The sequence below is a fragment of the Bipolaris sorokiniana genome (genome assembly GCF_000338995.1).
Source record: "Bipolaris sorokiniana ND90Pr unplaced genomic scaffold COCSAscaffold_2, whole genome shotgun sequence".
Lineage (NCBI taxonomy): Eukaryota > Fungi > Ascomycota > Dothideomycetes > Pleosporales > Pleosporaceae > Bipolaris > Bipolaris sorokiniana.
In genome coordinates this window covers 324,285-339,807 of record NW_006911896.1, presented here as the reverse complement: position 1 = coordinate 339,807, position 15,523 = coordinate 324,285, and the positions used below count along the sequence as shown (strand labels likewise).

Here is a 15,523-nt window from a genome sequence, read left to right as displayed (position 1 = left end):
ATTTGACATGGTTCTGTGCCCGTACAAGCCGCAGGCCCCGTCGGGATCCTCATGTCGATGGTAATCCCTAAGCCCCGCCAAATGCAGACCGTAACTAGCAATGTCGAAAACGCCCTAGCTATGCATATGTAACAAACAAAACGCCTATACTCCTGCATGTGTGCATGTGCAAGCATCCTTCCCCACATCTTGCTGTGCGCCAAAAGAAGCGGCCAAGGCTGTGCTTACACTAGTCCATGCCACATTACCACCTGAAATAATAAAACTCAGATGCCATGTCATCAATTCGTTCGCCAAAGTGCGGTTTTGGGTATCGCTTTTGTACAAGTGGAAACATTCGCGCCAGCCCCAAATGATATGCTGTTTGTGTCTGTGTTTTGTGGCTAAGCCTAGGTCTGCTCTGCATCCATAGGCTCAGCATCAGTGACATCTTCAATCTCATGGCCCTTGGAATTAACAACAATGCGCCGTCCTCGCTGTTCAGCGGGAACACCGTCGCGTGAAGCGCCGAAATCAAGAACCTGTTGCACCGTTAGCCGGAAAAGAAGAAATCAACCCCTTTATCTGCTTACCTCGATATACGTCATGCTGTTGCGCTGAACAGCAGCGACACAGCGCCGCTCGTTGAACTTGACCTGCCACACGCCGCTCAGGTCGGTCAACAAATCCTTAACAAACTCGCCCGTCTTGACATTCCACATCTTCAGAGTACGGTCAGAGCCAGATATGACTTTTTGCCCGTCGTGTTGGAAACAGGTAATGGCACCGGTGTGAGCACAAAGTCGGCTCTTGCACTGCCCGTTTTCCGGATCCCAAATGCGAAGAGTGGAGTCGGCAGCCGCAGACACTAGGCGCCCATGGCTCAGGTCGAGGAGACCAACCAGAGAGGTATGTCCCTCAAGAGTGAATATACAAGCACCCGTCTCCAGAGACCAGACCTTAACCATGTTATCCATGGAACCACTGATGCAACGATTCCGAGCATGATCAAGTACAACGCTGTAGACCTTTTGTGAATGACCCTGAAGACGCTGGAGAACCTCTCCAGTCGAAATTCTCCACACTCGAACCGTACAATCGTAGCTACCGCTCACCAAAGTGTCCCCGTGGGCAGCAATGGCGCGCACCGAATGATGGTGCCCAGTCAAAGCGCGTATGAAGTAAGGGTTATCGTGGTCGTTTGCAGATGCTCCGGTTTGCATGACGCTCCGATCACCCGGCTTGGGAAGCTTCCATACACGAAGCGTTGAATCGCGTGAACCAGTGATGATGAGCTCCTCCTTTGGCATCATGATGGGCTGGCCATCGATGGTCTCGCCAATATGCGTTGGCTTGAGGATTACCAAGCATCGGACAGTCGATGTGTGACCCTGGAACACGTGTGTGCACTCTCCCTTGTCGATGTCCCATACGCGCACTGAGCGATCGGTAGAGCCTGACACCAGTGTATTGCCTTCGTACTGAAGAGCCCATACGCCACCTTCATGTCCCTCGAGACGGTTACGCAGTGCTCCTGTTTTGGTGTCGTAAACATTGATATTTGTATCGTCACTGCCAGTGAGTATTTTGTCCGTGTCAAACTGTAAGCAGGTCACAACGTGACGTTGATGCGCACGGAACGCAATGTGTTTTGGCTTCGTTTCCTCAGCCATCCAGCTCTTGCGTATGAGGTGATGCCTTTGGTACAAGGATTTGAAGAGATGCATAGCGCGTAGACTAGGTAAGCCCACGTTGGGGTCCGAGATGGCAGCTTCTGCACGCTTGGCGAAAGCGTGCGGTCCTTCATGAAGATCGGCGGGACGCAAATACAGTGCGGTCTGTGTTTTAGTAGAGGCTCGATTCTTGCGTTGCTTCTTGCCGCTGCCGCTGCCATGTTTGCTGGTAGCTTTCCTCTTTTGACGCGTTGATGAGGATCGGGTCACTGCACCTTCTTGGTCTTGCAGGCCACCAGGCAAACTTGAGCTCGGAAAGCCTGAAAAGCCTTCGTTGTCGGACCGGGAAGTGATTGACTGAGCCCTCAAGTCACGCTCATAACTGTCAGCCGAGTGAGGATATTGCCATCCCCAGCCTTCCTGCACAGCTCGTTCCAGCTCGCCGTGCGGCAACCTGTAACCGTCCCTGTCAAGCAGATCCTTCCAGGCAGACTCATGAGTGTCGATTAGCTTTCGCCAATGCTTTGATACCCGTGCGGCGCTGCACATGCTCTTGACGTCCAGATAACCGATGATCTCTAAGCTCAGCTCAGTCGGGAGTGAAGCGATAAAGTCACGTTTGAGAGCCGGGTTCACTACATCTGCAACAAAGTGCAAAGTCGGTTTTTTGCATCGTCGGAGCATTTGATAGAGAACATACGACTTCATCTGTTCTGGCAAAGCATCAAATGAGTTGAGCATGTTTGGTATATCCATGATGGAAGGGGTCGGTAGTTGGGTGTTGGAGTCATCATGGGGGAAAAGAGGAAAGTCGGCTGGGCGTGAATTGCTAGACTCGCCCTGGGAGAGATCGAGTCCGGAAAGTTCGCTCGCATCGTAGTCCATGTCCATGACCGAAAATGAAGCCCCATTGCTGTTTTGCTGAGCAAGGTTTGCGGCGGCAGTGATGGGCGATAAACTAGGGCTCGGCAAACTAGCATCCTGTACAGAATTCGTATCGAGAGGGGCAAGTCGTGAGGCAGAGAAGGAACCATGCTCAGTAAAAGGTCCGACCGGTTCCAGGTCAGACTCGGCTATTGGGGGAGTAGCAGCGACGCCAGGACCGTCAACCACTCCTGTAGGGAATGAATGTTCTGGAGAGTGTTCGCGCTGGTTGGAGTGACTACCTTCGGGCTGTGCAGATGCAGTAAAAGCCTCTCGGAGATGCCACCTGGATGGCGTTCTGCCCAGTCCGAGTTGCTGCGGTGTCGCTCGTGCGCTAGGCTTGGGGAACGGGCTAGGTCGGGTTTTTGGTAGACGGGATGCACCCATCTCCCCTTTATTTGTTTCAGGCGTAGCTGGACACGAACCCTCGGTATCTTCTGGTGCACTGTTGTGGGCCATTTGTGTAGGGTCAGTTCCCTTGTCACGCTCTAACCTGGGTTTTTTGCTTTGACGATGCATACCAACCAACTCGACAGCCTTGGTTATTGATGGAGGCGGGGGTGATTCGTCTGCATTGTCTCGTTTTCGGCGAGCAGACACGGAGCGTAGTCCTTGATGTGCTCGAATCTTGGGACGCGTCGTGCGGTTGGGTGTGGCGAAGACTGGAGATCCATTAAAAGATTCAACTTTCTGAACTTTTCCCTTTGATTGGAGGGCTTCCTGGAGGGATCTCTGCTGCAAGTAGAGCGTCAGTTACGAACACGGTGACTAAGGAAATGGTGACGTGCGCAGCTGTAACGCGAAAGGCGTCGGCTGCATGCATGTCCCTGGAATCGTCGAAGGCGTACCTCTCGCACCCGCTCCGATGCAGCATCTGCTTCCTCAAAGCAAGCCAGTTCGCCTCCAGACTCAAAGTAGAACTTGCGTATCGACTCCGGTGCTTGGACGTGGGCCAGTGGGTAGTCTTTGGGGTCTCGTTCAGCCAGGCTTCCGGGGGCGTTTACACAGAGTGGCGGGAAAGTGGTGGTTGTGGTATACGTGGTTGTGACTACTGTGGTCTTTGTCGCTGGGGCGAGCGAGAACTGTGCCATGGTGGTGTAGGGGTCTGGGGTTTCGTGGAGCACCGTCTTGGACACGCCATCAGCACTGGGGCCGGAGTCATTCGAGGCAGAGGCCATGTTGCAAGACGGCGACGGGCTTTAGCGATAGAGCTGCTGCGCGTCGTCGTCACTCTGCGTGAGGGGGATCTGCAGTGGGGGAGGGGCAGGTTTTGGGTGGCTGATGGGCAGCCTTGGTAGCGGTGGTGGTGGAGAAGGAGGAGGAGGAGGTGGTGGTGATGGTGGTGATAGACGTGCGGGAACCAAAGCACGCGATGGATCGATGACGAGCGGCGAGACGCGGGAGAGAAACAGTGGGGTTAGTAATCGTGCATGTCGCCAACCGTGACCGGGACGCGGGCTGGGTCGGGGCGGTGATGTGTGGTGGTTTTGTGGTCGGTGTTGGCAGGCGTGTTGCCGCTGGCCGAGACGAGATGGGATGGCCGGCAAAGTCGAGGGGTGCGGTGGGAGCTCGAGAGCGGAAACAGGCCACGTAGCAGCGAGAGCGGAACAGCGAGAGAAGAGTCTCGTATGGCTCAGAGGAGGGATTGGGTGTTGTGGGCTGGCACGGTGGTGGGGTTTATGGAGAGTAGACGAGCGAGCAAAGGCATGAGCACTTGCAGGGCGGGCTGGTCTAGCTCGGCCTAATCCTAATCTTGACTTCCCGCCATGTCAATTTGGTGCCGCATCACCTCACGGTAAGTAGATGCATATGTAGTATTGGCACCATGCACCAGACCAGCACCACCGCGCCTTTGATTGCACTGCTTGTCCAGCCTGCACATGTCTACATGCACCAGCCAGGCTCAGCTGTCCTCGTTCGCAGCGCGTGCACTCGTGTTTGGCCCCTTGCCGAGCCATGGTCTCTGAGGTGCACACCTCTTCTGCCTCGTGTGCACCCTGTCACCATTTGGTTAACGGTGCTGCCGTGGCAAAAAAGAGGGAGAGCAAAAAATTCCCCACCAGGCGCCGGTCTCGATGTGCTGTCCGAATAAGACGCGCGTGAAGCAAGCACGGCCACAAGAGGCCGCCACGCCGCACGTGGAGTGTCACGGGAGGAGTCGAGAATAGCAGGCAACCCCAAGACAACCATGCCCTGATGCATCTACTCACTCGAGCCTTTGCTTGGAGACGCTGCTTGTCCAACATTGGGCACTGGATGCCGTTTCATGGCTTGTGTGCAATCCGCCATTGGTAATCATTATCATCATCATTGCCATTATCAGCATCATTGTCCGTCGCGTGAAGATGGCACAGCTGATGTCTGGAGCCGTCCTCGCATTCCTGCCGGGGCCACTTGATCCAGCACGGCCGTGGGGGAAGCTATGCCGGGAACAAGACGTCATGCTCTACCTCCGTAGGTAGCGTCTATGTATGTATGTGCATAGATACACTGGCCTTATCTCACCGTCTTCCGTGTCTAAATACTTACTACTTACATACACCCGGTCAGCCCTACCCTTTGACCACTTTTGATTACCAATGCCTGGTCCCTCTGTGCGCTGCTGACATGGACATGTAAGTATGTACCAAATACAGGACAGCAACACCACCCACTCGGGCTTTCTTGTTCCGTCTCCGCCAGCACCCAACAGGGCCCGGCTTCACACCGCATCCGTAGGCTGCACCACCTGTTTGAACTGGTTGACAAAGACCAGTCAGGCGGCCAACGGATGCCGGTACTGCTGCTGTGATTGACAGCGGAGAGGCGAAAAAAAAAGTCCGACAGCGCCCAGACGCCGGGAAGCCTAGCTGGGAGGGATGCGACACTGGGAAACGGCGTTGACTACATGTGACTGTCTGTGTTTGACGCTTCGAGAGTACACATAAGTATATACCTAAACATTTGTAATCGCATGCAGCCAAAGGCCTTCAGTCCCCATCACGTGCACAGGCTAAGGAAAGTATATATGTATGTAGTGAGTATGCAGGTGTGCCCGTGTCGTGGAGGCAGCTAGTGTACGCACGTGTACATGCTACACATAGAATACTACACACACATACATACATGGGTGTGTAAGGCTCAAGTCCACGGGGGGAGGGGGGGGCACCTGCAAAGCACGTAATGGCCTACTGTGGGCCGCCCGGCTACGTGCCCATAGCGGAGCCTCGCCCATCCCCCCTCATCCCAAAATTTCAATGGAGCTGCGTCTGCCCATTGACACACGGCCCGGCACAACCAGGGCAACTCAGGCTCCTCGAGGGAACGAGCTTCATCAGATCTAAAGCCATTGCGCATCCGGAACGGCTGAGCCCTTGATCAGTGACGAAGATGTTCCTGATCATCGTGAGAGAGCCCACAGGATCACCATCAAGTCCAAAGACGAGCGCTGATCGGATGGTGCATGCTACACACCCCCTGAGCATCTCCCGCGGGCCCCAGTCTCTCAACACTCGTTACTCGTCATAGTGGTACCAACATTCCAAATTTGCAAAGCTGCTCGTCAGCCACGCGGCTTCCCACACCATGACTATCTGACCATGTATGTACTTCCACATGTATGTATGTATGTATGCATGTATGTATGTGAGTATACATGGACACCAGCCACTGTTCTGACCCGGTCGGACTCTTTTTCAATTAGGGGTATGGAGCCAAACTCTGTGGGGAAAAGAAGCAACTGCGGCGCAATTCAGGTACGGCAGGCGTGGAAATTGGCAAGGAATGTATTTATACATCATGCCATCAACGACAGAGGCAGGTGTCAGGGCGCTCAACAGCCTCAACTCGCCCTGGCCCATGCCTCTCTAGGGCTGGGATTAGCGCAGCGCCAGAAACGCACGGGAGCCTCGTACTTGGTGACGGCGCAAATGCAAAGGTTCGGTACGCTGCGCTCTGGCCCAGCCTCAACCACCTGCCCTGGCTTGTCCTGGCTTGCCCTGGCTTGCCCTGGCACCCTCAGCTCAAATGCAAATGCAAATGCAAATGCCCACTCGACCTCGGGCCCGACAGCAAACATGACGCCTGTCGCTGTCGACGCCTGCTCCACTTGCTACACAAACTACGGCGCATTCACGCAACACAACAACAGCGCATCCCGAAAGGCTAAATATCATGTATACAATTGGGGTAGTTATGCATGTCTGTGATGAAGCAGTGGCTTCTGTCAGACCCGTGCAGCCTGGCCTGGCAAGCTTGTGCAGGGGGTGATCCGCAGCTCTGCCGGCTGACACCCCTGGCGCCCACTACCACGCGGATCTTGCTATCAGAGCCACAGCCATGTCGCAACCCGCAGCATCCAAGTCACAAAGCCCTCGACGTTAATCTTTACACTCTATACCTGCCCGTTCGCAATTCCTTTTGTCTGTAAAGCCGCGCCCTCTCCCGCCCTCTTTCGCAATCCCACACCCATCATTTTCTCCTCTTCCACCCTCCCTAGTCCCCTGCTTCTTCATGGAACCGTACTACTGCCGTTCCTGCAGATAGCATTCCAACCTACGCCGGGTTAGCGTCTGGCGCAGGAAGGGCCCGCTGCTGAACCCTTGGGTTCCTCGGTCGGCCTTGTTATACAGTCCATTAATCCACCGCATACCGCACCTTCGCCTCTCCCTCAAAAAGCAAAACACCGCCTACCCGCATGTCCTGTCGGCCCCGGTCCGTGATAGCAACAGACATGGTTTCGGCCTAAACCAGCACCTATTCGGGATTTGGCATGACGCCGTCCGCGCGTACCGCGATTCGGTTCTTTCCACTCGGTCTCTCACTTTACTGAGTCGCGCCTACACTAGAACTGCAGCCACCAACTTTCCTTTCGGCACCCCTGCTTGCTCACGCATCATGTCTCGCAACGATCGCGGACAGAAGAAGTTCTCCTTCCCATTGCCTCGCCGCCCGCGAAGCAAACCACAAAAGCCTCACGCCGCTGCCGCCACCGACGACTACGACGACAGCACTCACTCCACACCACCCTCTATCCCCAGCTCCAGACGTCCGTCCCGTCACGACGAGACAATCAGCAAGGCGCATCAGATACTGGGCACTCCCAATACGCTGCATCATTCACCATCAGGCCAATCACTATCGACATCAAACCCTGGATACATGTCACTTGTCATATCAGAGACGAGTGGAGGCTCACACCTGGACGACTGGAATACAGTATCAACAGCAGAGAGTGCAAGACGACCTGCCATGTCAAAACAACCATCATCAAATGTCCTGGGGCGGATATACTCTGGGGAAAGAAAGTGGGGCTCTGACCACAGCTCAACTGGCTATCGACTGCATCCTCAGGCATCGAACTCGACCATTCGATCGCATTACGATGCGAAAAACTCCCCGCTGTCCATTTCGCAACAAACATCTGACTCGGCTATCCGAGACCGCGCGTTGAGAAGAGGCCGCACTCCGGTATTGACAGATAAGGGCTATGACGGTTATGTGGCGAGTGCAGCGTCACCCGTCATCCTGGATCAAGCAAGGAAGAAGAAGGAAAACAGAAAAAGCAAACCCGCTCGACTCGATTTGTCGAGACTGTTTCCCAAGCCAAAGGACAGTGGCAATCAACGCCACGGCAACGCAATGCTCTCACCGACCAAGATGGTCAACTCGCCTGCTGCCATGTCAATGAATTCGGAATATTTCCATCACTCTCCATCGAGAGATCGAACTCCACAGAAAGCGACAAAATTATCACACAAGAACAGCACCAGCCATTACAATCCTTCAGGACGTCGCGGGACAAGCCCGGTCCGCAAAATCGAGCGGGATGAGTATGACAATGCAAAAGTGCACGTGCGTCGACCTCCAAAGGGTGTTCAACATTGGTTCGATGCGCTCGAGGACGACAGTGAAGAAAGCGCAGAGGAAATGCAAAAGACCACTGCTTCGCGGGCTGCCCACTCACATGATGAAGTCAACCGTAATACATCTGTTGCTCAGACCTCCCAGCCAGTAGGGAATTCAGTATTCGGCTCCCGATTGCAAAATTCAACAAATGTGTACAAGAGGGACAGTTTTGCGCTCGAAGATATTGTCGACATCCGTCATCTGACTTCGCCCAGCCAGTATTCGGTCAACACATATCACTCGCAGACCTCATCAAGAACCAAGGAGTCGGCACTTTCAAAGACAAATCTTCAAGACTCAAGCGTCTTGTCATTTTCTTCTTCAGAAGATGAGGGTGATACTAATCCAACACAGTCTAGACACACATTCAACCGTCAGAGCGTGGATAGTGCCGACTATACTGGGGATATCATGATTGGACGCGCCCAAGCGTACGAAGTGCGCTCTTTACACCATCGCCAGCATTCCGCTGGGAAAATGAGTACCCATTCCACATCCACAAACGCCGCAACAATTGACATCATATATACGCCTGAGCCGCCCTTGCCCGCCTATCGCTATTCGCGGAATCGGACCTACAGCGGTAGTAAACGATCCAGTCACGTGAGGCAGCCTTCTGTGATTCATGAAGATGAGGATTCTCGCCCGAGGACTGCATTCAATGAGCCCATGTCGCCATCGAGACGGAGTGTGGCAAGTTCCCGTACATCGGCCAGCGCACCGCAACCTCATTCTGACCCATCGCGCAAATTCATGCAGGTCACCCCTGAGGAGGAGGCTTTACTCGAACTGATGAGAAAGAAGCGTGCTGCCATGCACAAACACTGTGGATCGCAGTCACAGTCTCGGGATCCCTCTGAATCAGGTTCTGTATGCGCAATGGATACCAGGGCTAGAGAGCGCACATCGTCGAACGCGTCTGTGCCGCATCAGTCATCTGCACGTGGCAGGGCAGCAAGGGTCGACGGTGCTATTGGCACAAGCCAGCTACGCGATAGCTCTGTGAGCGATGCTTGGTCAGACCGTCACCACTCTCCGGCCAGCCGGGGAAGATCGCCTCGATGTCTTGTTTCGTCTTCAGAGACATCACGCCTCCATCGTTCCCCGCCGCGTTCGCCTACGCCTGCTGAAAGCGGAACGTCACTTACGACCACTGACCACCCGTCACCTTTACCATCCCCTATGACCCCTGGTCGTTATGTCGATGATTTGGGCGTCAATGTCAAGGTAGCAAATAGTGATACTAGCAATGAGCTGGATGACATGTCGGCCTTGAACCAAGGTGTTGTTGGCGCGTCATTAGAGAACAGCAAGTCGGATTCATCTCGCGAGATGAACGTGCATCGACGCCGTCGCACAGCATCTAGTGATGCGGATATGGCATTCCCTGTTCCACCCACTCATGGTATCCGGGACCTGACCCCGGTATCGGAAGCCTCGTCCCGCCCACCCAGCATTGTTGAGCCACCAGCCCCGAAACCTCAAAAGAGAGCTACGAGGCACATTAGTGAACTGGCCCTTGGGACCATAGAAACACGACAGCGGCAAAGCAGTGCTCACTCAACTGCGACACGTACATCATCGCAAGGCTCGACGTATGTCAACAGTGCAGGCAAGACGAGATCGCGCCATCTAAGTCCCGATTGTATTACGAGCAACTCCCGAACCTCTACCGACAGTAGAGATAGCGTCAGCGATGATATCTTAGCCGCTTGGAACAGCTTGGGCGGAACATATTAGTTTTGCCAACTTGTTGTAATCTTTTTTGGGCATTCTGTACATGATTTTACACTATTTCCTATTTGTCGATTTCCTTTTGTTTTTCCATGAAAGCCTTTTCTACTTATCAGGATTATATAGCCTTCCTCACCTGTCTTCTATGTCTATGTTTTCTCTTTTTTTACGCATTGCGGGGCCTTATACCTACGACCAATCTTGTGTTCAGATCTAGTTATAAGCTTTGAGATCTACGACGACGTAATATCTGTTTATCATCTTTGCTATCTAGAGTTCATATAACTAACTATATATATATATATATATGCAGTACATAGTATATAGAAAACCAAACTTACTGTGAGACGATCACTCAGCTCCATTACGCCACACAGCCCAAAAAACACAGTTGCAGTATACCACAAAGTGGTATCTAAGAGCTAAATAGCTATATATATGTGACAATCACTTTATTAAATATATAGTAGTTATGTTTATAACGGGGTTTCTGTTAACTATACTATGTACTGTATGTATATAGATTTAAGACATAAATCGAAGAATTCCAAGAAGAAGAAAAATATGATGATTCATAAGTAAGCCCTTGTGTTATCACCACCATTAAGCTTTCTTGACGTTTCAAAGCGTTAGTAATAAAGCCTCCATATCCATCTATTGCTTCTTGTAACCCGTGTATTTACCGTAACCGCCCGCGGGAGGTGGATACGAGCCGTACGACGCAACATCTGGCACCTCCACTCCGCTATAGTCTCCTTGATATATCTGTTAGTTCAAGAGATAGAGAGAGAGAGAGAGAGATCTGGCGCAAACTTCAAGTTCTGCGCGGTGAGGGATCGGGGCTATGCCTTACCGTAACCATCGTATTTACCCTGGGCGACTGGTGCGGCGAGAGCGCATGAGGCGAAGGTGAGGATGGCGATGAAAGACTTCATGATTTACTTATCTTTCGTGGGAGAGGTTCTTTGAAACGTCTGTGGAGTTTGGAGTGGATGCGATGGAAGTGGTTTTGATCAAGCTGGGCGACTTGTACAACCACAAAGGCAGCGTGGAAAGTGTTGTTTTTTTATACATCAACTGGGGTTACGATATCTACGTACTGGAAACATTCTTCGCTTACGGAACAGACTTTTATTCGCTTAAACAGCCGTTGCTGGCTTCCGTACCCGAGCTGAAGCCTACAGGACTAACTAGTCTGTAGACAGAAGAAGGAAAAAAAAGCCACTGCTGATCTCATAAATCGCTCTCTTCGTTGGGTTTGTCGTGGCGGGTCGAGATTCTGTGGGCTGGACACGCCAAAGACGCTCCTCCTTCGCCAACGCCACTCGCTTCTCCGAGGCCTATCATGAGATTACGAAATGTCAATAGTACGAGTCTCTGATGGTTCTGGATCTACTCCTCCGAATGCGAGCTGCAAGGATTGCGTCGTATGATCAGTTTCTTTCTATCCGATTGGTACAACATCGTGGCTTGATAGTTGTCTATTGGCATTCTATGCGACTACTGTAAGCCAGGCTGGACTTGCTGACTGTGACAAAGTGGCGGTATACGGTTCGTTCATTGATCTGGTAAACAACTTGCATGTACCTAACATAACCGCAACATATCCTCAGCGTCTCGTTTCGTCTGCAAGTATCACTTTGTGTGCTTCCACTCGACATGTTGTCTTGCAGTGGTGCGTTGGTGTTATCGATTTTGGCCTGAACTTGACTATATGTGATCCCCCTTCATCACCGAATATACACTTGGCATGTACTAAGAGGTAGTATCTCAAATATTAAGCGAGGCAATACAGAAGCCCCAATAAGGCTAATTCAGCCCTATGCGCCACTGGTGACCGTGAGTGGACAATGCCTTGTGAGTTATATTCAGCTGCTGCGGGGTATTCGGGGAGAAGCTGAAATACTATCTCTGGGTAAAGATAGCTCTTTACAGATGCAAACCTTGCACGATTTACGGCGAGGCAAATAGGCGTACTGTGTGCTGCTGGATTATTCCCCCACATGTTCTGTTGACTGACTGCCTCATCATTATCTCCTTGACCCTCGCCATCTCTGCGACCATGATTTTCAATATGCCCAGCTTCGGTCTACGAAAATGCTCTAATAAAGAGAACATGATACAAGCAGAAGACTGCGAGAAACTTCTTTCAGAGAGCGCTCGATCGTCACTCGAATCATGGCCCCCGCAGTCAGCACCACAGGGGTTGTCCTGGAAGATGGTAGCTTGTATGATCTGCTTCACGGCAGTCTTTTCTGCCGCATTTGGAGGGTTGATAGTCAGGCTGCAACAACCAGATGCTGACGCTTTCTGTGCGAGGCTTACTTCAAAGTACTGTATGTCTACAGGGGCTACTTGTGGGAAGATACTCTACTAAAGTCCACCAGCACCTATAATGCACGACGTCGGTATTACCTACAAGCAGTTGCAGTTTAACGGCTCACTTCTGGTGTCTAATCCATATCGATTAGACGCAGGTCCTGAAGTTGATGCAGCGTGGAAGTCGCTGGGTGTAGACTGTAAGTGAACTAAGTCATGAATGTATCACCCGCTGAACATCAGTATAGATCACGCGGTGAGGGTACCGACAAACGAGGCACAGCAATCTGGTCTTGCACTTGATCAAGTCCAGATCAAGGAAGAATATGGAGGTGGATACCCTGCGCACGTAGAGGGGCTGCATCATCTACATTGCTTGGTATGTCCTATCAAGCACGCTTTAACAGCCAACACTCATTCGGATTTAGAACTTGTTGCGCAAATCCCTAGCCTGGAACATCGATTACTATCACAAGCAAAGCCTGGGGCCTTTCTCCAACGACGCAAATATCCTAAAACACCACACCAGTGAGTACCAGATGCTTCTCTGTACAGTGAACCGTACAGCTCACAACTTCCTTAGCACATTGCCTCGATATCCTGCGACAGCAACTCATGTGTGTCATGGACGTCGGGGTTCTTGGCCAAGTGTGGTATCAGCCGCCTGGCAAACCGTTACAAGCATTTGTTGATTTCAATACCGTCCACACATGTCGTAACTTCGATGCAATCCGAGACTGGGCGGAGAAGCACCAGTTGCCGGATGTAGAAGATACTCCAGCCGATTTTCTCGTTTTACCAAAGGAGGGTGATCGGATTTATCACGAAGTCCCCTAGCGTAAATACATGGTTCGGTGGTGATGTGCATAGTAATGCATGTATTACCAAAAGGGCTCAGAATTATCTAGTGTCGCCCACTCGTCGCCGCCATCGCTCCAGTCTCTCCACACGTCCTTGGGAACTATATCTAGACGCCCACAACGAAACGTCGCAAAGTCGACATCAAAAGGATGTGCTTTGAACGTTTCGCCCAAGGCGCGAGCATGGTTCATGAGATCGAGTTTGTACATACGTACTATTCTCGCAGCTGCACGAACAAACAGTTCCTTCTGTGCATCGTTGTCCCAAACGTCTTCTGTCAGCATCATGACCATGCGTGAGATGTTGGGAAACCCCCGCAAAACATTGGACAGGCTGCCGTCTCGAAACCCGTGTAGAATGACTTTGGTTATGGCAATAGTTCTCAGTTTTGTTGGATGGCAGCCAGTCGCAAGGAGAAAATGAGCCAACAAACCCACTTCTGGTGAATCATCGTAGTGTTTCACGCGCGACCCATGGAGCTGAAGTAGTAGAATGTCTGTGTCCACGCGGAAATAGAAATCGTCACAACTGGTTCCCGTGAGTCCAGCGGGGAGATGGACAATGTGGTTCGCCTTGGTGGCCTGATAAAGAGCTTCTGTACGCGACTCCTGACACAGGTTCACGGCTATGGGAGCCGGGCTGGGGCAATACCGTGGGCAAAAGTGTTGCTCGTCGTGCCCCTCATCGTGAGGCTTAGTTTCCAAAGCCACTAGCCGAGGTGGTTCGTTGAAGTATACATTGGCCCAAATTTGTAAGCGGAGTTCTTTGGGCAGCAGTGATATGGCCATGTCTAGAATACTGGTAGGAGCGACATGAAGCGGGGGGTGGGGGGTTGAGTGGAATGGGCGTTCTAGAGGGTTCGGAGACTACCGAATCTGGACGTCACGTGCTAGTGCGCCTTTGCAGTCATCCCCAACATCTGGGTTTACGACATTACGAGTCCACTCCACTTTGCTCCACAGGTTGCGGACACTTTACTCGATATCGTTAACTATCCTTCATACACATAAATGTATGTACTACGCTGGCAGTGAAAAGTGTGTGTTTATCGGTCTGGAGGATTCCGTTTGTCTCGGCGTCAAAGTTTTCTCGGTCTAAAGTCGCAGTATGTCTGGAAATACAATGGCCATGGCGGTGTACTCGGTGGAGATGCCACCACAGGTTCGACCCTACTGTGCTCCCCCCGTGTCCCCGCGCTAGAGACACTCCGCCCAGAAGATCATTCCGCTTCTATGCAATTGCAATGGGGGGCTATGTGGCACAGCCCAATGGCGAGTCATTGTGAAAAAGCAACCGTCTTGTGGCGACGTCGTGTCGAAATGTTGAGGCGGGTTGAGCACTGTCGACAGCTGGGCATGGGGTTCTAGGTATAGAACGTCTACACGGGAGACGCATGTCCAGGATGAGCCTGCAGGCTACATGGGCAGCAAGATGAGCGGGGAGCGCCCTGGAGTACTTAACACTGAGTTCTTGATGAGGCTCTAGGTGGATTCGCGACGGGTGTCCCACTGGAGTCCCACTGGAGAAATGGACGGCGCCAAAGGGTGTGGAGTTGTTGGTCGCGCGACCCGCTGTATGTGAAGTCACACTGACATAGGCGCGGATGCGATGCCGGGCAAAAGGCCTAGTTTTGTTGGCATTGGGCTTGATCGACGATTCGGAGAGCGTTCAATGGCTTGCCTCTGGGGCTCGGAGGAGGCTGAAAGATTTGAGGCTCCATGTGACAAGGCTGGGCATCTTTGCAGCCGCGTTGTTGGCCGTGGAGCTCTTCCCCCTCCCCCGCTTTAAAGCCAAAACCACCCCTCTTCCAGCGTCATACGGCAGACACCGCACAGCAACGGCACGTGTGTCTTGACCCCGACGACTGCCGATTAACCACCGAATCCTCCCGTCTTCTACCTACGATGCTCTTCCTGCGATCTACTCTCTACCACTTCACCTTCAATCCGTAAATTCGATTTCCCTCACCCCGGCCTTTTTTTGTCGCAAAAGCCTTTGTATTGCTGCGCGCCCGACGACCAAGGCCGTTCTTCACACATCAAAACTCATACACATCTCTGCACGAAAATCGTAAAGTATTTGGTGTATTGTGCGACCTAATCGACGTCGCCAAAAATTCTTCCGGACCTCGACTGCGCCCGAAATTG

General features: G+C 52.3%; 4 protein-coding genes across 4 annotated transcripts; 2 read left to right on the top strand and 2 right to left on the bottom strand.

The window, feature by feature from the left end:
• Positions 1-4,244, bottom strand: COCSADRAFT_107946 (uncharacterized protein). Its single transcript, XM_007697535.1, has 3 exons — positions 3,425-4,244; positions 573-3,311; positions 1-521 (listed from the first exon to the last, which is right to left on the bottom strand). The coding sequence occupies exons 1-3, from the start codon at positions 3,752-3,754 to the stop codon at positions 390-392; spliced, it is 3,201 nt and encodes a 1,066-aa protein (XP_007695725.1). The 5' UTR covers positions 3,755-4,244; the 3' UTR covers positions 1-389.
• Positions 4,245-7,354: 3,110 nt separating this feature from the next.
• COCSADRAFT_32953 (uncharacterized protein) lies at positions 7,355-10,577 on the top strand. The gene has a single exon (XM_007697228.1). It carries the CDS (start codon positions 7,452-7,454, stop codon positions 10,200-10,202), a length of 2,751 nt encoding a protein of 916 aa, XP_007695418.1. The 5' UTR covers positions 7,355-7,451; the 3' UTR covers positions 10,203-10,577.
• A 2,158-nt stretch (positions 10,578-12,735) lies between these two features.
• COCSADRAFT_79101 (uncharacterized protein) lies at positions 12,736-13,352 on the top strand (the record flags this gene model as incomplete). Its single annotated transcript, XM_007697534.1, has 3 exons — positions 12,736-12,894; positions 12,944-13,043; positions 13,099-13,352. The coding sequence occupies 3 exons, from the start codon at positions 12,736-12,738 to the stop codon at positions 13,350-13,352; spliced, it is 513 nt and encodes a 170-aa protein (XP_007695724.1).
• A 22-nt stretch (positions 13,353-13,374) lies between these two features.
• Positions 13,375-14,572, bottom strand: COCSADRAFT_267504 (uncharacterized protein). Its single transcript, XM_007697533.1, has one exon. It carries the CDS (start codon positions 14,162-14,164, stop codon positions 13,397-13,399), a length of 768 nt encoding a protein of 255 aa, XP_007695723.1. The 5' UTR covers positions 14,165-14,572; the 3' UTR covers positions 13,375-13,396.
• Between the last annotated feature and the right edge of the window lie 951 nt (positions 14,573-15,523).

Coding starts and splice junctions, on each gene's coding strand:
- COCSADRAFT_107946 (XM_007697535.1), bottom strand. CDS start 3,754: ATGGCCTCTGCCTCGAATGACTCCGGCCCCAGTGCTGATGGCGTGTCC. Junction 3,312..3,424: donor CATCGGAGCGGGTGCGAGAG/GTACGCCTTCGA, acceptor CTCTACTTGCAG/CAGAGATCCCTCCAGGAAGC. Junction 522..572: donor ACAGCATGACGTATATCGAG/GTAAGCAGATAA, acceptor ACGGTGCAACAG/GTTCTTGATTTCGGCGCTTC.
- COCSADRAFT_32953 (XM_007697228.1), top strand. CDS start 7,452: ATGTCTCGCAACGATCGCGGACAGAAGAAGTTCTCCTTCCCATTGCCT.
- COCSADRAFT_267504 (XM_007697533.1), bottom strand. CDS start 14,164: ATGGCCATATCACTGCTGCCCAAAGAACTCCGCTTACAAATTTGGGCC.